General features: G+C 43.8%; 2 protein-coding genes across 2 annotated transcripts; both read right to left on the bottom strand.

Annotated features, from left to right (window-relative positions):
• Positions 1-497: 497 nt before the first annotated feature.
• Positions 498-11,405, bottom strand: F10 (coagulation factor X). The gene is made up of 8 exons (XM_064709468.1): positions 11,181-11,405; positions 8,830-8,990; positions 7,409-7,433; positions 5,071-5,184; positions 4,380-4,520; positions 3,491-3,765; positions 2,593-2,710; positions 498-1,836 (listed from the first exon to the last, which is right to left on the bottom strand). The coding sequence occupies exons 1-8, from the start codon at positions 11,254-11,256 to the stop codon at positions 1,295-1,297; spliced, it is 1,452 nt and encodes a 483-aa protein (XP_064565538.1). The 5' UTR covers positions 11,257-11,405; the 3' UTR covers positions 498-1,294.
• Positions 11,406-13,100: 1,695 nt separating this feature from the next.
• F7 (coagulation factor VII) lies at positions 13,101-22,167 on the bottom strand. The gene is made up of 8 exons (XM_064709479.1): positions 22,013-22,167; positions 19,676-19,836; positions 19,083-19,107; positions 18,878-18,991; positions 17,801-17,941; positions 15,013-15,119; positions 14,383-14,503; positions 13,101-14,193 (listed from the first exon to the last, which is right to left on the bottom strand). The coding sequence occupies exons 1-8, from the start codon at positions 22,080-22,082 to the stop codon at positions 13,655-13,657; spliced, it is 1,278 nt and encodes a 425-aa protein (XP_064565549.1). The 5' UTR covers positions 22,083-22,167; the 3' UTR covers positions 13,101-13,654.
• Positions 22,168-22,404: the final 237 nt, after the last annotated feature.

Below are 22,404 nucleotides of genomic sequence, written 5' to 3'. Positions count from 1 at the left end.
AGAGTATGTAAGCAGGATATGGTAGGACCCAGACCTCAGGCTTTCCTTTGAAGAGGGATCTTTCACCCTGATTGGGCACAAGGAGCAGCCCCCGTGGGACAAAGGATTTGAACAGGAACCCAGTGGACAGAAATCAGGGAACAAACACTGCCGAGCAAACATGGAAGTAAGCCCACTGAAGAGTTATACAGGTCAAGACCATCAAGCTGAGATAACTGACCTGCCCACTCACTTTCCTGCCCACAATTAGTGCTGGCTGCAGCAATATTTGCTGTTTGCAGAGTTGTGTTTTGTCAGTCTGCTTTGCTCACAGCATCTGCTAAGTGAAACAAGCCAGTACCAGCTCAAAGCGGAGCAGGTGCCTAAGGAAGTTCAGTGCTCCTCAGAGCACAGAACATAAGAGATTGGAGAAGCTTTGAAAAGCCATTGGAATTGTAAGGGGGTTAGAGGCTGATGGGACTTTGTTAGGAAAAAACCCAACCAAAGGAGGAAAAAAAAAAAAAGAAATAATGTTTTATTTCAAATGCTGGTGTACATGAATATTGCACTTAACTGAAACATCTAGAACAGTACACATGCAAGGAGCTTTCCAATCCTCAGCCATACACAATCCAGAACAAGATAAAGAAAACACTGAATATGCACATGTATATATATTCTGATGAGCAGAGCGTACAAATTAAACGAGAGTGAAGTAGAATACTTAGAAAGCAAAACCCCTTTTTAATGAGCTGCTGTGATCTGAGCAGGCCATTTGTGGAATATGTGATTATTTAGCATCACATATTGATTAACTAATTGTGTCTCAGCTTTTACCATGCAAGATCCCCTGCACCCTTCATCTTCTGAACACATCTCAAGGTAGAAGCTAAACAACTCCAGTATGGATAAACTCCCTGCTGAGCCAGATGGCTGCAATAGGAGGATTTAGTGACTCCCATCCTTCCTGCTTTCATCATGGCTAGTGACTCTTCAGAACATGTTTAGGAGCCTCTGGTTGGAGCACTCGTGACAACTGATAGGAACCACAATGGCCATGGATAAGTAATTAAAAGAAGCCAAAGACCCCACTCAGCAGCCTTTTTGATTGGGGAATTCCCTCATTCAACCAATTCCAAACACTTTGACTTTCCTCAGAGGTGTTTCAAGCCAGGAACAATACAAATGGAAGCAGACCATAATTTTAAGGAATCAGATCTCAAAACCAACTTAGCACATGAGCAGGAAAAGAAGGTTTCCATTTCCAATCCTGCACCTTGGCAGGTAACAAGGAGGATCAAGGGACACAGCACCACTACAAACTCATGACTGTCCTTACCCAGCGCAGGAACCGGGACAGTTTGGTGTAGACCCCATATTTGCCTTTCCTTGCACATCCTTCACCCCAGCTAACAATTCCAGTAACAAAATAAGTATCCTTGAATCTGGTCACATGGGGGCCACCACTGTCTCCTTGGCAAGCATCCTTTTGCTCTGTGTGATAACCAGCACAGAACATGTTCTCAGTTATGGCTAAGTTAGTGGATTGCTTGCAAGTGTTCCTATTAACATAGGGGACCTCAAGCACCTTCAGTTTTTTGGACGTTCGCCCGCCTTCAAATTCCCGGCCAAAGCCACTAACCCTCCCAGACTTCTGCGTCATCAGAACTTCATTAGCAAAGTCTGCTTTGGGGAGACATGCTGGGATGACGTACGTTGAAAACGTGATAGGTTCCTTCAGTTTTAGCAAGGCGATGTCATTATCGTAAGTCTCAGCAATAAATTTGGAGTGAACGTATATTTTGTCCACTGTGTGCATTGATTCAGACTGCTCCGTCTTCTCTCTGTCCACCTCACCTGCACAAGAGCATTAAAAGGGTCATCAATGTAAAGAAAGTACAAGAATTTCAGAAAAACCTTGACAGAGGAAGAGAGTAGTATATTCATTCTGTGTACTTTGCCCAGGACCTTAGACCACAGAAGGAAACTGTAAACAGGTATGGCAACATTTCTTAGCAGCAACTGGATTGGCTTTGGTCCTGAGATTTGGTCTATGGAGATTTTTTATGTACCAGTTTACACAAAGGCATAAGCTGATTCAGCTAAACTAATGCAATTTTGTGTAGAAGCACTCCCAGGAGCTTGAGCCTGGCTTAGAGAAGAGAACAGGGTCTGGACTACAACAGTGCAAAGATGAAGCTGTGCTGATTCTGTGTCCTTGCTCAAAGGGAAGCCATGGGAAATCTGAGTTTGTTCTTGTCTGCTCTATTCAATGAGTCAGAGCTTTTCTGAGGGTTCTTGCAAGAACAACTCTGGATGCTTCTGAAGTGCCAGGGATGATGGGCTTCCTGCAGAAGCACTGCTCTGCTGAACGCATTGATAACCAATATTTTTAGAATATTTAACTGAAATCACTTCCAGCTAGTTGGCAGAGAAGAAAAAGAGGCACCTGTTGTTACAAAGAAGGATGGTCAGAATGACAAAAAATTATAAAAAGCAGCCAAAAAGTAACAAACCTTAATGAATCATGAGTACATCTCATGGGAGATTTAAGGCACAGAAGGTTCAGCCCAACAGCTACTCTCAACTCAGAGGAGTAAAAAAAATACTCACCAACAACAACTTGGATTTCTTTGGATTGGTTTATGCAATGAGCTGCAGTAAGTATGAAATTTTCATTCAGAATAGTTCCACCACAAAACTCTTCTCCTTCCTCATTTAACAGAACAGCCTGTGAAATAAAAAAAGTGCACAGGAAGAAGTGCAGTTTAATGTCGACGAGCTATAAAGCGCTAACTGACTTCTTTGCACACTACAGAGATGCCTCTCACTGCAACAGGTATGCGGCCCTCCACATCCCTCCTAGCACTGCATTCCCATGTTCAGAAGCTACAGATCGACTTCTACTGCCACAGAGTCCTGATTGTCTCCATGTGAAGTTAAAACATTTGCCTTCCACATTACCTCACTGCCAGTGCTGAGTAACGCCCCTCAGGCATTGACTGACTGAGCAGGCAGAGTGCAGATTCCTGATCCACATCCCTTGGACTTACCCCCCAAACAATGTCCAAATACAGGAATTCATTTTGGCTTGCCCAAAATCAAGGGTGAAACTGAGACATGAAGGCGTATTTGTGAACCAAAATGCTGGCTTTATCTGCTTTATTACTCTGCTCTCAGGTGTGCTGCCTGGGGTGATGGTCTCAGACAGAACAGAAATGTAACCTGCAAAAATGGCCTGGGAGAACAGCATGACCCAAAGTCCTCTCTGGGGACAAAGTAGGCAGTTCAATCTAAAATGACACACAGCCTTTTGTTTTGGCCCCCTGAGGCTGCACTTTGCAGAACAGCACATCCAAGTGCCCAGGGTCACACAGCTCAGCTACATCTCACTGCCGCTGGCACGTGACACGGGCCGTGTTCAGAAGGCTCCCAGCTGGAAGGAGGCTCTGCTCCCCTTCCCTCAGACACACGCTCTGCCCACATGCAGGGCAAAGCCCCCTCCATTCACCTGCCATGGGCATTGACCAGGAAGACACTGATCTCCACCAACTATCCTGGTATCGACATACGGTGTCTTGCTTCTTGTTCTGTTGTCAGGTGGAGGGGTGGGGCTTTCTGTGGTAATTACAAAGTTCTCCTCTGTGGTAGTTACAAAGTTCTCCTCTGTGGTCATTTCATATGGAGGAGGGTCTTCCTGATCGCTCGTTACATTGCCTTGGTCAGTGGGTGAAAGAACAGACCTTTTCTTCCTTACCACAGAAACTTTTCCACAAGGGTATTTTACTGTAAAGAGAAGAATGCTGAAATTAAAGATGGAGAGGACAGCAGGCTAAGAGAAAACTTCTTGGAAATTACAAGTAAATAGAGTGAAGTAATATGGGTCACAAGAGCAATTTGTTATTTTTTTAAAACGTTATAAGAACAACATTTTGAGTATATGTTTGACAACCTCTGACGAGTCCTTTCATAAGAGTGCTAAAATTTACATGTGTAAATAGTACTGATTATAATCATTAACATTTTCAGTTTCTATAAAAAGAAAGGTTTTCAGAAGAAAAGTTTTGCTGGCTGCTAATTTATGCGATGTGTAAGCATTTAAGAACATGAGTTATTATTGCAATTACTTTTCTCTTGGCAATAGTGGGATTTACTGTGGTAATTCGCTGAGAAGCACCTTGCAAAGGGGTCAAAATCATGTACATTTTGATCCACTCCATCACAACACCTCACAAATGGAAGGCTTTGGAAATACAAATCTCCTGGCCTCACTGTTGGATCTATGTCATGTAGGATACTGGTGGTTCAAAAGACATTCCTCAACTGCAAACCAAGACATCTCTTAACAGTGAAGCAAGTCTCACCAAGCACTGCTATTGCTTTATCTCATGGCTTCATACCTGTTGCAACACAGTGTTTGCCGTCCTCTGCTAGAACATACCCATCTGCACAGGAGCACACCACATCCTTCCGCCCATCTCTTTGGACGCTGCAGAACTGCTCACAGTCCCCGTTGTTTATTCTGCAGAACTTTGGGATGACTATAAAAGAGATGGTGGCAGAAAAACTGGACATAAACACTGACTTCACAGAAGATCTGGAAGTTCTCCAAAACAAAACACCCTCTTCAAACAGGATCTGTATCCCCACCTGCCAAGCTCCTGAAGCACCCTTCAGGAATAACTCATGTGAGTGCTGAACATCAGCTTGTGCCTTACAAAGCAGCCACATGCAGCACACCAAATGTCCTTGCCAGGTCTGAGTGGGACCTGTGGCCATGCCATGGTGAGCTCAAAAAGCAGAGACAAATTCTCAGGGGAACAACAAACAAAACACTAACACAGAACATAATTGTGTAAATCTTCACACAATTCCTCCCTCCTGCCCGAAAAACTCCAACTCCTCATCACTCCCCTTGGTCCTGTGACTGAAATTCAGTTTCACATTCCTGCTCTTACTTCTGGGCTAGTGATACCCCCCTGTCACAGGGGCACAAAAGTGAGCCCCAGGAAGGATTTCCATGCAAAACATGCTTCCCTACAAAGCTCCCTGGGAAGTCTGCCATCACAGTTGTCTAAAGCAGAAACTTACCAAATTCACAGTTCTTGCCTTGATAACCATCCAAGCACGTGCAAGTGTAGGATCCAATTCCATCTTTACACTGGCCACCATAGTGACAAGGATTTGAACTGCATTGGTTCCCATCTACAAAAACAAACCAAAACCCAAATTACTGTAAGTGTGCAAGCATTTTTAGTGGCCATAGAAGGGCTCTTTGTTTTCTTAAGCCATCTTTCATCCTTCCTTTTAAAATATATGTCCTGTGAGTCGCCACATTCCAGATGGAACATACAGTGTGTAAACACAATCATTCCAATCCTGCAATGATTCATCTACACATCCTGAGTTTTGCAATCTCTTTTTGGTATTATGATGTGCACACAATCCTTTTTTTTGTGGGAAGGTAAAGAAAGCACCTCGGCTGGTTAAAGCATGGTGCTCATATGGTCAGGGCTGCAGATTTGATCTCTGTATGGGCCATTCATTTGTGATTGATCAATGACTCTATAATCTTTGTGGGTCCTTCCAACTCAGCATATTGTTTGATAGTATGATTGTGGTCAGAATATACATACAGTGAAGCCTCTAAGTGCTGACAGGACATTTCCATATTGCAATTACTGCCTAAAGATACTGAACTTCTGGCCCCTTGCATTTCCCTATAGTGTTTGCTCTGTTTCATACAAAATGCAAGATATCCAGAAAAATGACACTTGATAATTTGCTGCTTTAGATAACATGCTCTCATCCTCTTATTTAACCACTTTTGTACCCTTTGGAGCAGCTGAAACAGTAATGTCCACAGCAGAAACAACTTGCAAGAAGCAACTCATCCTAAGGATCCAGCATGCTCCCTGCATGGGATTTCGGGGCTGTAACCTCATCTGCTGCAGCTTTGCCTGTCATGGGGAACAGCTGCTGGGCTTTGTGTACTGCACCCACACATCAAGATCCATCTTCTACCTGTATGTGGCCAAAACCAAGACCTCTCCAAAAGCCCCAGCCATGGAGGCTCTGGAACAGATGTTCATGCTTAACAGAGGGAAGACAAGACCAACATTAACCAAAAAAAAGACAGCCTGAAGGCCTACATCATAACTTCTGGTTTCTGCCTCCTCTGCAGTGCCATAGCACTCTATTCTGTAGTGGCCTTAGCTAAGCAGCATCCTATTGCTAGAAAACATACTTATTTAGTTCTTACCCTACACTGTAGTTGCAGCTGTGGTAATGAGTTTTATATCAATATTGCACAAATTGCAGAATAGCCTACTAAAGTAGGAAGCAAGAACAAATTGTTCCAGTAACTTGCCTGAACATAGCTGTAGTTTTCAATAGTTCTGAACACTCATAAAGCATTTGTGGACTGTGGTTTAAAATGTATGAAAACTAACACTTCTGCTAAGAGCATTGGCACTGATATTCTGCTGCTTGTATTCTCATAAGAAAATGGTTTGAAAAATTCCAATCCTCTTTACTGTAACACTGACACAGGCTTTGCTTGAAATTTTAGTCTGTAGGTTGCAGAGTTCATCCTGTGCTTAGAGGATTGTGAAAGTCTGTGTCTTCTTCATGGCAACTGTCTTCATTTTTCTGCAGATTCCGAAAGACAAAACTGAGCTGTCTTTGTTCAACATTTTTGATGCACTCCTCCCAGTGTGCAAACTGGACATATACTTTCTGGAGAACATGCTATCAAACACTAATACATTAAAAATCTGTCCCTTCACAGTGCTTACAAACACTAGAACCCTAATAAATAAAACTCACATATTTAGATAAAAAATCAGAAAACTGTTAGGTAGTATCTGCTGGCATATTGGATCCATTGGCATATTTTCCTCAAATGCCAAACAGTTCTGTAAAAAACACAACCAAAAAATGCTCTTTAAGACAGGAATCAACCACACTTTGGCATGGAAGGTGACAAGAAACCGGCAAATGACTATGCAATGTAATTTAACTTTGTGCTGGTTATGGCATTTAAGAGACACTCTCATCTGTGACTCTTTGCATCTTGAATTCTCCTATCTGGGGCTGCCCCTCTGAAGGAAAACTATCTGGCAGTCCCACACAGTTTCTGCTCCTCACTGTCCTTTGTGTGCAAAGGACCACTGTTATTTTTTGAGAGGACAAAGGCCAGTCCAGCCACTGCAGACAGCTGAACCTTGCCTTCAAATGAAGCAATTGGGTTCAAGCAACAGCAGGCAGTAAATCAGATTCCTTTTTCAGAGGAAGCACAACGTGAGGGTGTCCCAGAGTGAAGAGAGAGGAAGCAAGGGAGCAGGAAGGGGTTATTTAAGGGGTGCATCCTTTCAAACCTTGCAATAAGGAAGCTTAATCTTCTAAATGCACACAGAGTGTTTCTTACCTACATAGACGTTCCAGAATTCCTCCTACAGGTAGGTGTGGAGAAGAAAAAGAAATAGATAAGAATTACCAAATTCCTCAGAAAAATATTAGACTTTTCATACACAGGATACTTGCAGCTAAAAATTGTTAAAGGAAACATTTACATTATAAATACATACAGAGCCTAGCAGCCCACTATTACCATTTAATAACTTAAAACCATATGATCCATATGGCCCAGCTCTACAGAAACAAGTCTCATGCATTTTTCAGAAATATCTGAACCTCCTTAGAGTTTTTTCAGTGTGACCCATTCAGCATAAGTCACTTGATTTCTTGCATAATTATCTTTCCACCAGTTCTGACTGAATTTTCTTATATTCCTGTAATGCCAAATTCTCAGTCTTGATCCTCACCCCATACTCCCATCAATTAGGACCTCACAAATCCTGACATTTAAAAATACTCTGTCTGATTTGTGTTCTCCTTTTCATTGGCACTGAGGACTCTAGGATGCTGCCTGTGCAGGACAGTCCTTTCCAGTGACATCTGGTCACCAGGCAGAACAGGTGTGCCAGTTCTGCTATAGGTAAGTCAACATTTATGATCCAAGGTACACTGGTGATGCACCCAGAACTCCCCACCCAGGACACCTCAGGGTCACTCCAAGAACATTCTGGCCATCAAATAATGCTAAAGGGAAGTGAATCTGGCCTTAGCTCCAGTTTCAGGGTAGTCCTAAACAGCCATATAGCTACAGCCTATGTTTGGAATACCATCTTTTCTACTTACAGTCCACACAGCAGCCCCATCTCTTTAACTTTTCCTTCAGCTTGGGAACAAATCACATTTCTGTCTAAAATTAAGCAAGCCATTGGGGTAGAGCAGGTGACACAAGAGTCACACAAACTTCATTCCAGTAAACATTAAGGCATTTATGAACTATTAACACTATACATTCTCTCAATTCAGATAAAGAGAGCTACAAAATTACAAGCAAAACTGCTTGAGATAAGTTCAGTAAAATTCCCTCATGAGATTCCATGTCAGCATTTGCCTTCTCAGCCTTCCCACAGTCATGGCACTCAGGGACTGCCCTGACCACAGTGATAGCACTCAGGCATGTAACCCAGACAGGGTGAAAGTATTTTCAACACTGAGAGCAGCAAAGCCTTTGAACATCAAAAAACTTTCAGTGGCAATTGAACAGATCAGAACAGGTAAAAGAATGGAGGATGTAACCTGGGATGGCTATGCAAGAGCTACGTTAAGACTGTTATGGGAGGATTATTGCCTTAGCAATTCCACCCACAGTCAATCACTATTTGTGTTAAGTGATTGGGAACAACTTGTGAGTTTTGATGCCCAGCTCAAAGGACATGAATAGTAATTTTTAAACATGAAATATATAGACCTAGTTTCATATTAGTTCATGCTTACAGTTTTCTCCTGATCTTCAAAAGCTTCTCTTGCTTCTTCTTTTGAGCAGCGCTCCTCAATGCATTCTCTTTCAATATTCCCTTGCTTCAATTCCTCTAAGAAAGAGTTAGCACGTTTTGTTCTTTCCAAGAACTTGTCGGCATTTTCTTTCTTGATGAATACTAGACAGCAGAGAAAAATTATACAGCTGGGTAACAGTTGGTGGTGGAAAAGAGTCACAACAAATGAGTGAAGTAGAAACAAAGCCAAAACAGACCACACTACCTGTACACAACATTACCTGTGAGGTTAGTCCTCACACAGGCTGATACATCCCAAGATCTCTCAGGGCAGTCTCTCTGAGAATCAGTAGCCTCAGAATGAAATGTGGACCCCAAAATTCTCTCCTACTCTTTTTAATCTTGAAAAGGTTGCCAATGAGGGCTTATATTTCTGCTGCTCCTGCTCAAGACTCAGTCTTGAATAGAATGACTTTCCCTCAATGCTGGGAAGATTACAGAACCACAGAATCACTAGGCTGGAAGAGGTCTTCAAGATCATTGAGTCCAACCCATGCCTTAACACCTCAACTAAACCATGGCACTGAGTGCCACATCCACTCTTCTTTTAAACACATCCAGGGATGGTGACTCCACCACCTTCCTGGGCAGACCATTCCAGTACTTTATCACTCTTTCCATAAAAAGTTTTTTCCTAATATCCAACCTGTATTTCTCTTGGTGCAGCTTAAGGCTGTGTCCTCTCATTCTGTCAGCTGCTGCCTGGAGAAAGAGACCAACCCCCACCTGACTACAGCCACCTTTCAGGGAGTTTGTAGAGAGTTGTAACTTCACCCCTGAGTCTCCTTTTCTCCAGGCTAAACATCCCCAGCTCCCTCAGTGGTTCCTCACAGAGTTTGTGTTCCCAGCCCGTCACCAGCCTTGTTGCCTCCTCTGGATGTGCTCAAGTGTCTCAATGTCCTTCCCAAACTGAGCGCCCAGCACTGGACACAGCACTCAAGGTGCAGCCTCACCAGTGCCCAGTACAGGGGGAGAATGATCTCCCGGGATTAGGTAAATTGCTAATTACCCTGTAAAGAGTATATGTTCGAGGACAGTGTGAAGAGTTTGGAAGTTGACATTTAATCAAGTTCTAGCACTGGAATTTACACTGAGGAAATACTTTGCAATATTTCCTATATTTCCAGTATTTTTTAGGCTGGAGTGTGGAAGAGTGTGCTACAGATGTGACTTCAAGGACAATGACTTATGCTGACTGGAAGGCTTGCACATTCCTTTTGGAGCATTCATCATGCAGCTTAATTCCATGATAAATAAACTTGCTAAAAGTAATTATATACCCTAATATCCTCCAAGTGAGCACAGAGGAGACTCATTCTGCTTTCATTGAAATTGGTGAACTCCTACTCAGGGACGCAAGTTCTGTTTGTGTTATTTATATTAAGCAATGCTCACATAATTTGAAGCCCTACTTACTTTGAAAAGGCTCCTCTCAAGGAAGGCTTACAGAAAGTACTTTTAACTTGCAGCTCAGTGACTCTTAGTTCATTCACCCACTATCTTATTTGTCCTCAAATCCCTTTCTTCAGCATCAGGAAATGGACAGGACACAGCCGGTGGGGTTATCACCCCTGTATTCCTTTGCTTTCACACCACCCGGATTAGCGGATGTTTTTGCAAACTTGAACTAGCCTCCCTCTGAGGCTGCTCGTTCTCGTTCCCAAGCCCTCCATCATACTCCCTTCTTTACAGACATCAAGGAACAACAGGCATTGGCCAACCGAAGCAGGATATTCCAAAAACATGCCAAAGACTTTGTTTTAAACCCCAAGCAGTCTGACTCACTGAAGGAAGAGTTAACAGCTTTTGAAAAGTTATTTGCTGATGCTGCCTTGCACTCAGGCGCTGACTCTGGCGGCACAGGAGGGCAGCGGGACCCGCTCCCCGCTGTGCCCCAGCTGCTCCACGGCCGAGCGCACCCAACCGCGACTCGCCTCACCCAGGAGAGGCAGCGCCTCAGGCGGTGAGGGCAGCCGTGCTCCCCTCGAGGGGCGGGCAATCCCACCTTCCTACACGATGCCCGCAGCAGCTCCTTGCCCCGCAGCTCAGCTCGCCGCTGTACGGCGGTGTGCGGGGTCGGCACAGGTGCTGATAAGCCCTCAGCCATGTGGGAACCGAACCTGCTGGGGAAGCCGAGCCGTGCGGTGCCGCTCCCCTTCCCCGGCACTGTCCCGGCCCGCAGCACCGATCGCCACCCCTGCGGCGTTCAGCCGGCAGGCCCCCGCCTGCCCCCAGGACTGGTGCAAAGGGAGATTCCCCCCTCCCGAAACCATGGGAAAGGAGCCGCCTTACCGCCTCCCTGAGCGCGGAGCCCGGCGGGCAGCGCGGCGCACAGCACCAGCAGCAGCGGCAGCAGGCACCCGGACATGGCGGCCCCGCCGGTGCCGCTCCCGGCCCGGCACGGACGGGACGGGACGGGACGGGACGGGACGGACGGGAGGAACGGGACGGACGGGAGCCGAAGTCTTCACCCCCTCGGGCGGGGTGAGACTGAAGCCGCGGAGCTGCACCCTGCCCAGAAATAGCGGAAGCGGCGGGACAGGGTGACAGCCCCGGGATTTCTTAGTCGAGGGGATGTGGCTGCTCTTCTTTTGGTTTATTTTTTCAAAGCCCAAGGCAGCTTGGGGCTTTGGTTTGGTTTGGTTTTAATTGCACCTTTTATTTTGGAGGAGGGGCAGTGAAGCACGCCTCAGTAAGCTGCCGTGCCCCCAGCGCTGGGCACAGCCGGGCCCGCAGCCCGCAGCAGGCGCCGTCCCGGGCTGCTCCCGGCCGTGTGTCCCATGCACATCCCGGGCTGCTCCCGGCCGGGTGTCCCATGCACATCCCGGGCTGCTCCCGGCCGGGTGTCCCATGCACATCCCGGGCTGCTCCCGGCCGGGTGTCCCATGCACATCCACACTGGAACCCGCTGGCTCCGCGCTCCGGACCAGTGCCCTCGGCTGAAACTGGCCTCAATCTGTCCCCCCTTTCTCGGGGGGATTCGCAGTGCGCTGCGGCGGCCACGTCCTCGGTGCTTACAGAGCCAGCCTTCCGCTCTCCTTCATCTCCTTGGCTTTCCTAAGCAGGCTGTTGTATTAAAATATAATCTAAACCCCAGATTTGTTTTGAAAAAGTAATTTTTTGTGGCATTTTTTAGTACTGGTTTCTTTTGGCCTTTTTTCTGCAAGGTGATTTGTTCACAAATATCAGCATTTTCACTGGAGTGTTATAGAGGAGCAATTATCTTGTGGATCATGGAAAACAGAAATTATTCTGCCTTGAGGGGTCGTCAGGGATGGTTTTACAGTGCTGAGCACCTCATCTAAATGAAAATGAGGCTTTATTTGCTGGTCACTACTTCTCCTTGAGACTGGACTCTCTTTAGGAGCAAGGAGAATCTCTAGTGCATGTATGCATATATACTGTAACATCTCTTGTTTTTCAGGTCTCTGAAATTTGCTGCCTTTCCTAGTTCAGTTCACTACCTAAATGAACAGTAAAACTTCCTTCGCTGTTGGTAAAACAGGTTATAGGATGTTCAGTACTGCATGGTATGTACCATACAATGACAATGTTTTCCCCTAATAGTGGAGTATGATCAATTGTGGCCTACTTGCTGATAAGCTTTTGTTGAGTTGATATTCTGCATTATTTGAACAATCTAGAGTGTAAATTCTGCATGAGATAGTTAAACTGTTTCCCAATCTCCTAGTTCAGTTTTACCTTGCTCACCTTTTCAGTGTTTTCATGCTAAGGTTAGAAAGTACATTTTTGAACTGTATATGTTTTCAGAGAGCTTCAGGTTCTGTCATTTATGCCTTAAGACTTTAGTGAATGGTCTTTGGTCACTGTTTTGCGGAGGGGTAGGTTATTATCCTGTTCTGGTTTTAGATCTCAGGATAGAGAGTACAATTGAGATTATACTGGACAACTGATAAGCATTCCCTTTCATTTGCACTCTTTCTATCAATATGCATAATACCAAGGCAAAGATAAGATTAAATCAGTGGTATTCTTTACCACTTATAAATATAGGGTTAAATATTGCACTTACGAGCCTTACAGCAATAGTGCTTGGTTCAAGAAGATTTAAATCAAGTTTTCATAGCAGACCTGTAAATATGGAATCAACCTTTTCCCAGATTTCTTGTCTTGGGGAGTGTCTGCAGTTCCTCCCCTTCAAATCTCCCTGTTGCCACTGCAACTGTTGGAGAAAGCTGCTCTAACATAAGCTAAAGGAAGCACCTTTTTTATTTTTATTTCTGCTATTTCATCATTATATTACAGGATCCATAGCATAGGAAGTTATGAAAGCCAGAAGCATAAATGTGTTCAAAGGAGATTGCACACAATTATGGACAATTCGTGACTGTTCAGTCTAATGCAACTTCTGGCTCAGGAAGTCTGTACTTCACTGATTACCAGAGGCTGAGAGTGTGGCTGGAGGAAGGCTTATGGTCTGCATGATGTGTTGCTGACAGTCTTTCTCTCAGCATGTAGCTCTGACCTTTAGCAGAAATGGATGCAGAACAGGAGGGACATTGTGTCTGATTTGTTATGGTCATTCTCTGCCTGCTTGACAAGATACACCATTTTACAAACAACACTGAGAGGGAAGTTATTTTATGTATTCAAGCAGGCCTTAGGTTCACTTCAAATCTTTAATAGTGTTGTGGGTATGGTCTGTATCAAATATCTAAGATAATGAAGGAATCCTTCAAGGGGAAAATGGTAGAGAGGGACTGGGGGGCAATAGCACAACCTGGAAATGATGTGACTCAGCATCATTAGTCCATGTGCTTCCTCAACCAGTCGATGTATTTGGATACCCTAGTGTAAACCCCATAGCTGCCCTCAACAGCACAGCCCTTTCCCCAGCTGACAATCCCAGTCAGAAACCAAGTGTTCTTGTACTGTGTAGCATGAGGACCACCACTGTCTCCCTTGCAGGAGTCCTTCACCCCAGACAGGTCTCCTGCACAGAACATATTCTCTGTGATATTTAAATCAGTCTCCTTTTCACATTCTTGTGTCTTTACACGTGGCAGATCAACTCTCATCAGGACAGAAGCGGTGGCACCTCCATCTATTAGGCGTCCCCATCCGCTTACTGTGGAGAACTTGATGGTGGACAGCTCATACACAGCAAACCTTTTCTCAGGCAGGCATATTGGCACCACATGGTCAGTGAGATTCACGGGTGTTTCCAGTTTCAGGAGGGCAATATCATTATTGACCTGTCCATTCCTGTATTCTTCATGAATGATCATCCTGGCCACTCCACTGTCTTGCTCAGTTTTCTCATCAACATTTATTTTGTGTTCACCTGGAAAATTATTAATTGTAGGTCATGTCAGGTAGCTCCTTGAGTCCTTGGAAGCTTGAGGATGTGGGGTGTTTCTAGTCTGACACCTCTAAGGACAATTAGCTTGTACTGCCAAAGCCTTCTGCTCTGATTTTATCAGGTTGGGAAGCTGCCACCACCTTGATAAGATGAGGAGGGGAAGATACATACCCAGTCTGACCCGAAGCTGTTTACGGTGAACGTGCTCCAAGCAGTGAGCTGCAGTGACCACCCACCCTGGGGAAAGCAGCGTGCCACCACACTTTTCTTTCTGATCCTGTATTATAAGGGCCTGCCAACAAAAAGCAAATGTATGTCCTTCATCAAATGTGCTTGACATAGATCTCAGTAGAGATGGGTTTCATATTGCTTCTTTCTGGCCCTTTATGCAGCTGTTCCACAATACCACGCTGACTCCATGGAGAACTTAGCAAGGGAAGTCTTCCCATGGACGTTTTCTTCATCTTGTAGTATGGACCCTGCATATTATGGCCCAAAGTGTATCCCTGGAAGCTGCAACTAATTCTTGCTGGCAGTGAAGTTAAGGACTGAGGGGTCAGGAGATAGACACAGCTGTGCTACCACTCTACTCCTATGAAACCAGGTACTCTGGAACAAAGCTAAGGTGCCTAAGTGAAACAGGTGGATCTGCTGGCTATGGATGAAGAAGGAATTTGGTTATCAAGATATGGCACTTTTTATGAATTTTTAACATCATAGATTTAAAGCAATGAATTTAGTGTAGTGATTTCATAAGGAAATTTTAAAAATAAAAGCAATGAAAGATTTTTGAAAACTCACTTGCCATGGACATTCACCTGGAGGACAGATGAAACCACCTACTATTCTTCCACGTGCAGTTGAATTTTTTTTTGCCAACACTGGTATTTTTCCACATGGGTATTTCACTGAGGAAAAAGAAAACAAAAAACCAAAACCCAAAACAACAAAAGGCAACAAAGATTTTATTGTACTGAACTCACAGCAAAATGTGTAATGTCTTCAGTGAAGCTATGTCAGCTGAAAAACTGATTTCTAGTCTAGGAGCATGGATTCTCAAAAATAATGTAAAGCAGCTCAGCAGGGAAGTAGTTTTTTTTTGTTTGGAAACAGCCAGAAATGCTCTTACAGTTAGAGTTGAGGTTCTTACAGCATCACTGACATGGAGTCACCTACCATAGGTCTTTGCAGACAATAAACCTGCTTAAGATACACATCAACACAATGAGGTAGGCTGCAGGCTGGAGTGCAGAAGTGACCTGACAAGCTCTGTAGTCTACAATTGTCTTTGTCCCTGCTGACTTTAAGTCACAGCATCCACGTCAGGGTGAGACAGAGGCTTAATCATTGGGTCTTGCCATCCTTTGTTTGGGCAGAGCCAAAGATGTCCCAAGGGCAGACTCTGTTTTCTTGCATGCCTCTCCCACACTACCTTGTTTGCTTGTGTCCAGAGCCTGCTATATTCTTCCAGACCGCACATCTCTGTTCTGCCTGAGCTAGCATGTGAAGAATGGCAATGGAGAGAATCAAATCCTGACTGAACTTGCAGTTCAGCTGTAGTGCAGAGGAAGTTCTGGTGTTTTCAGTACATCCTTCACCCAGCTGGGTTTTCCTGTAAAGGAGAAGGTCTAACCTCGGGGGTGCCTGTGTGCCACGTGTCTGTGCTGAAACTGAACACACCATCCCTTCTGTCTGGCAGTCCCTTCACTCTGGGGTAGCGCTGTGAGGAGGAGTGCTCTGTTTCTGCCTCTTTGGGAGCCAGGGCCCTACAGTCTCTGCTGAGCTGCATGCAGCATCTCCGTGGAGCTGTAAGTACCTCAGCTGACATGAAGGCAGCATCAGGGTTTTACAGGTCAATGCAAGGTATGGAGAAACAGGACTGGCTTTTTGGTGGCAGCTGGTGAAAGATTAAACAGGCACAGCCTCTAATGCTGTGTCTCTAATGCTGTGTGTAGGGCAACACAAATTTGGGCCATTGTGGGAGATGACAGAGGGACAGTGAGGGGACTGTCAGCCTGGCAGTCACACAGTTTTTTCTACTTGCAACACATGGTCAATTTTACAGCTATTTTGGTCCCCAAGAAGCAAGCAGCAACAAATACATCTTCCTTGCAGGGAAAGATGCACAGAAAAGCCTGTGAGGAATTTTGAATTGTTTGTTCTTAGCTTTTAACAAAAGCAGCTTTCCTACCACGTGGTATTGCAGAATCTGTTAATAAGGGATAAGCACATTAGTAGACATTTTTTTCTAATGAAATTGCTGCTGCTGAGAGCTAGGTTGTCATTACCAGCTCTCTGCATGAGTGTTCCATTGAGGTGTGTGTAGGGGAGCACCACTCCTCAGAATTACTTTGCACACTCCCTGTGGCTCTGTCCATTATGTTGTTATGTTCATATCCCCAGGGGTCTCCTTTTCCCTCTAATAAAGTAATTCAAGTAGGCATCTGCAAAAGAGTCAGGTGCCCGCTTATGCATTGGCAAAAAGATTAACTTGCTCTACTCTAGTCCCAGTTGAAATTTACCTTGCTAGATGAAAAAAACATCTAGCCATAGTGTCTAGAGGAATACCATAAGTGTATTATTCCTAACAGTTAGGAAAAGAAGAGGAGGGAAAAGAAAATAAAAGAGAGAGAAAGAGAGAGAGAGAAAAGAAAGAGAGAAAGAGAGAGAGAAAGAGAGAGAGAGAGAGAAAGAAAGAAAGAAAGAAAGAAAGAAAGAAAGAAAGAGAGAAAGAAAGAGAGAGAGAGAGACAGAGAAAGAAAAAGAAAGAAAGAAACAAAGAAACAAAGAAACAAAGAAAGAGAAAGAAAGAAAGAAAGAAAGAAAGAAAGAAAGAAAGAAGAAAGAAAAGAAAGAAAGAAAGAAGAAAGAAAGAAAAAAGAAAGAAAGAAAGAAAGAAAGAAAGAAAGAAAGAAAGAAAGAAAGAAAGAAAGAAGAAAGAAAGAAGAAAGAAAAAAAAGAAAAGAAAGAAAGAAAGAAAGAAAGAAAGAAAGAAAGAAAGAAAGAAAGAAAGAAAGAAAGAAGAAGAAGAAAGAAAGAAAGAAAGAAAGAAAGAAAGAAAGAAAGAAAGAAAGAAAGAAAGAAAGAAAGAAAGAAAGAAAGAAAGAAAGAAAGAAAGAAAGAAAGAAAGAAAGAAAGAAAGAAAGAAAGAAAGAAAGAAAGAAAGAAAGAAAGAAAGAAAGAAAGAAAGAAAGAAAGAAAAGTAAAAGAGATTAACTTTTTTTCTTTGGTTTTGATAGGCCTCTTCCTGTCTTCACTCCTGTACTGAAATAAATATAGTGGTAAAATCTAGTCGCAGTTTCAGATTGGAGAGACAACATTAAAACAAATCTGGCCCCAAAGTATTTTCCTCCTGTGGGTGTAGGATCTAAAAGGATCTCTGCGTGGTGGTCATGCTGAGACCACTACTGTATTTCTGGGGTAGCTAACTTACACCAGAAGCCAAATGTATGATTTGGGACTCTGCCCGTGGAGGAGAGGTGAGGAGCTGGTATCTGAGCATTATGCATTGCATGTCCTGACATGTACACTTTGAAAGCTTTTCTTCCAGAGCTGGCTTAGGCTTAGCATCAGGTTGTTAGTGTCTTACCTTGAGGGATGCAGGACACGCCATCACTTGCTAAAGTGTAATCATCATCACAGAAGCACAGTCGTGTTGTGGACTGCTTGTCAGTACAGTACTGTTCACAGCCACCATTGTCAAAAATGCACTTCAGTTTGTCAGCCACAGCTAGAGTCAGAGAAAGAGCATTTAGGATTCAAGACTTGGATTTTTGTGCTTAACGCTGATAACTTGCAATTGGAATGCTGTCAGGAAAGCAAGGCAGGAAAAGAGATTTTTGTGATTTATGCAGAGCAACTTCATCAAAAGTCCTTTCCATCAAAAGCTAAGTAGGCTTTGATCTCCAGGGGTTAGGGGAGAATAGGCTTTGGTTAAAAAATATATGCCTAAAATTAAATCAGCCAGCATTTATACAGTACCTGAGCTGTCTCAAGAATGGAGATATTGTAATTGGGTGGTAGCCATCATAAAATATGACTGAAAAATTTTAATTCTGTGACATTTTGCCAAGTAGCAGGAGGATGCTCTGGGATGACTGTTGAGACTGCCTACCTAGACTCAATGAGTGCCTAGCCCTTGTCCAGACTCTGCGTGTTCTGAGGATGTAACACTCAATGTTCAGTGTCCTCTGAAATCAGTGGAAAGGTATGTATTAACTTCATAAACCACTGGGTCCTTCCCTTTGGGCTTTGTACTGTGCATATGCAATGTAGTTCTCACTTACATACTGCATGGAGCTTCTAAGTTAAAATAACTTCAGCACTTGAGTAGGAAATAATTCCTCCTTTTTTCTCAGATGGCACGCAAATGCAATTTTTCTTTTTTTTTCCACAAAGTCATTATAGGGCAATAAGGATCTTGCTGCCTTGCAGTGCCTGACTGCTATCTGGTTAGATCCATCCCTCAACACCAAAAGCACAATGAACAGAAGCTGTCACAGCTAGAATGATGCAGAATCACAGAACCATAGAATATCTCGAGTTGGAAGGGATCTTCAAGTCCAAATTCTGAATTACAGTGACTGTAAACTTATTGGTTATCTCAATGCCTTGCATTTGAATTAGTAACAGCATTTTTATTTTGGTAAGTTATGCCACAGCTGACCTTTTTCACAGCTTTTGCCCTCGTATTCGACGGGACAGCGGCAAACATAATCCTGGAACTGGTCATCACAAATCCCACCATTCTGACAAGGGTTGGAGTCACACTGGTTAGGGTCTGTAAAACACTCAGTGTCAGTCCAGCTCACTCAAAGAGCTGCAGCAGTGGGCGTGCTCCACAGCTGTTAGAACATCCTGAATGATCCTACCGGAATAGATGTGCCAGAACTCTTCCTGGAAGAAAAACATGTGAGATTTAATTAAAGAAGAATCAAGTCTCACAGCCCTTGTTGCACAGCATGGGTTACAGACAGTCAGAGTGATGCCACTTCTACCTTTATAGTTTGTGACAGTTAATATCCATAAAATATTCTATTTTCCAGATTGTACATTTTTTTCACATACTAATAGAGAAGGGCCTTGTTTAATGCACATAAATAGGTCATACATAAATAAGCTCTGTATAGCTGAGGTGGGATTGACTGAAAAAAATGTTGCACAATACAATAATTTCAAGTATTCTCAGGGCAGGCATTACTGGGGGTTTGGGGAGATGTCCTAGAGAGCATCCGCTTTGCCACCATCCTCTAAATGGTTACTGCTTGGGATTGCCCATGCAGAGTGCCCTCCTGCAATTCACTGCTGCTGTAGTGAATTTATCCCTGTAAATAGAAAAGAAAAATGCAAACAGCAGGACACAAAGTTCTTTTTTAACTCTGGTGGTTTAAAGTGTCAAAGCACAGCCTTTGAGTAGGGAGAGTTCTTATGACAATGAGTGCTCACCCAGCCTTGTGTTACTTACTGTCCTTTCAACATCACCGTAAATCTCTCTTGCTTCCTCATAGGAGCACCTTTCTTCTATGCATTCTCGCTCTAGTGACCCCCGTTTTATCTCTTCAAAGAAGCTGTTGGCTCGTCTTTGTCTTTGCAAAACGTTGCTTGCCTCTTCCTGCTTTAGAAAGACTGAAAAACAGCAGCACGTTGTGTTTTTCATAGAGCTGTGCTTGCCAGACAGAGAGGATGGGGGGACAATTTCCCCTGAAAGCTTTTCTGCTTCCCATGCTTTTTCTGAGACACTTTAGCAAAGAAATGGGCAGATGTGAAAGAGTCTCCTTTCTCTGGCCTGCTTCAAGGTAAAGTGACAACACAGGAGTTTTAGAGATCCCGGAGCTTAGGAGAAGATGGCCTGTTACAGGAGTGGGGTGTGTGTGTCTGTGTCTGTGTCTGTGTGTCTGTCTGTGTGTTGTATGCATGTCAGTGACTCTTGAGGTACTTGATGTCATATGCATCTTAGCACATGCAGCAGTTTCTTACAGCTGTAGCAGCTGGAAAGCTCCTGTCACTTTATCTAGCACCGGTGTACATGGTAAAAGCTGAAATTCTGTACTTGATACAGTCACAGTGATAGGTGGACCACACTCATGCCTTCACCCACACACTCACATGTTATTTCATACCCCTCCACTTGTTGGACCTGAAGAAGGAATTTACCCCACTACTAGTAGACCACAATTTATGAATCACTGCTTTAATATATTATCTTTAATTTTCTTCTATGGAAAATGTTATGTTAAGGTACATAGGAAGGCTGGACAATGCTGACTGCATTTCCTAGTGGAGCCTGTGATGGCTCCTAGCTCCTGCCATTACCACAGACTACAGCCAGGAAGGGGTCTTCTTGTGTCTCTACCACACTTTGGAAAGATATTGGGTACATATGTTTGGTAGCAGGCATCAGCAGAGCTCATTTCCTAGAACTGCAACTGGCAGAAGTGTGCACTGGAAACACCAATGGTCACCGTGCTGACCTGCTCCTCAGCCTCAGGGTATTAGCACATCACACAACTGTGCTCCCCCAGTATAATTCAGGATAAGGAACAAGAAGTCCAAGTGCTGGTGTGTAATTTTGCTCCACATACTACACAGAAAAAGTCTTGACATTTTTAATTATTTTTTTATCATCTACATCTGTAGGGGAGCTTCTGGAGCTTCATGGCAGTTTACATTTCAGCGCTTTAACTGTTTCACCTCTGCTTGTGGGTAGATTTGGGGACTGAGGCTGATGCATATCTACTGCCTTTCCCCAGGACATTCTCTCAAGAAGAGTGGGAGTTATCTTCTACCTGCTGAAAGAGCCCTGAGGGATGCTGAAAGACAGACTCATGTGTGTCATACCAATATACACTCAGTCATAGATGCTGAGAGGGTTTATTCCAGTCTGAAGTGATGTGAGGTGTGTCCATAAACATTTGTTTCTAATTCAGGATATTTGCTGAATTACATGTAGAATAATGGTAATTTCCCCCTGTATTTCAAAGTTACTTAGAAGAATGAAGTATTGTGCACTGAATTTATCCCTGGGTGCATTTGGTCATTATAGGAATGTCAGGTGGGTCTTTCTGCCTTGATTTCAGTCAGGATGTATGCATTTGATATGGCTTTTTTAAAGGCTTTTAGTTAATCTTATGCTGCAGATATGTGGCACATGTATCAGTGCATGAGCACAGACTCTGACAGAGGAGCATGCCTGAGCACATGGCTTGGGACATCCATTTGGCATTATCCAGTTTTTTGTATTGGATAATTTCTGACTTTGTTACCTATTTTCCCACCTTTCTCACTGCAACAAACAAGACCTAGTTAATGGCTAAAGGGGGATCTGAGAGCACTGGATCTGCTTTATTAATATGGGAGTTGGTTTTTGGACATACAACTGAAGAGCTACCTCTTCTCTGCCTTCTACTGAAACAGAGTGGATCCTACCCACTTTAATTACTCATCAGCTGAGTGACAGGTTCTTGATGCTTTGCTTTGAAAAATGTCCCAGTTCTGCAAGAAATAACCATAAATCCCAGTTCCTTTCTTCATGTAGACAGCTGGTGGTTTGCCTGCTGTCTGTGCACCAAGATAACAAATTAATTTAGCAGTCTAGAGGTGCTTTTCCTTAGCTGGCAGAACAAGTGCATGGAGCCACTGCTGAGAGTAAATAAGAGCTTTAGAATAATGCACAGGCACAGCAGGAGACACGACAAATACACAGCAGTGCTCAAAACTTGCAGTGGAAATCACCTCAGTAACAGGAAAGAGGAAAGAGGTCCATTGCCAGTAAATATCATTACAGCTATATCCTACAACATACCTGCATCCAGAGAAAGAGGGATCAGTAGCAGAAAGCAGAGAAACAAAGCCACATACTGCCTGGAAATCATGATGAACCCTGTGAGCCAGTGTTCTGGCAGTGTATTGACATTTCAGCAAGGACTGTTTGGCCAAAGGGCTCAGCTTCAAATGCCTGGAGCCAGAGGAGGGGCCAGCAAGTCATGGAAACAGCAAAAGATCCACGACAGCCTGGTGAGCTGAGCAGAAGGGCACACGCAAATCCTGCAATGTGCCCTTTTCACAGAAACAAGGGAGCTTGGTTTTGAAATGTGCTCTCCTGACCCATGCAAAAGCTATGCTGGTTACACAGGCTGCTACCCCAGGCCTGCATTTTCCATTTAACCCACCTTTTCCATGAGACACGTGAATGCT

The sequence above is a fragment of the Zonotrichia leucophrys genome, chromosome 1 (assembly GCF_028769735.1).
Source record: "Zonotrichia leucophrys gambelii isolate GWCS_2022_RI chromosome 1, RI_Zleu_2.0, whole genome shotgun sequence".
Classification (NCBI taxonomy): Eukaryota; Metazoa; Chordata; class Aves; order Passeriformes; family Passerellidae; genus Zonotrichia; species Zonotrichia leucophrys.
Note: the sequence above shows the minus strand (reverse complement) of the source record. Positions and strands in the feature narration are given on the sequence as shown.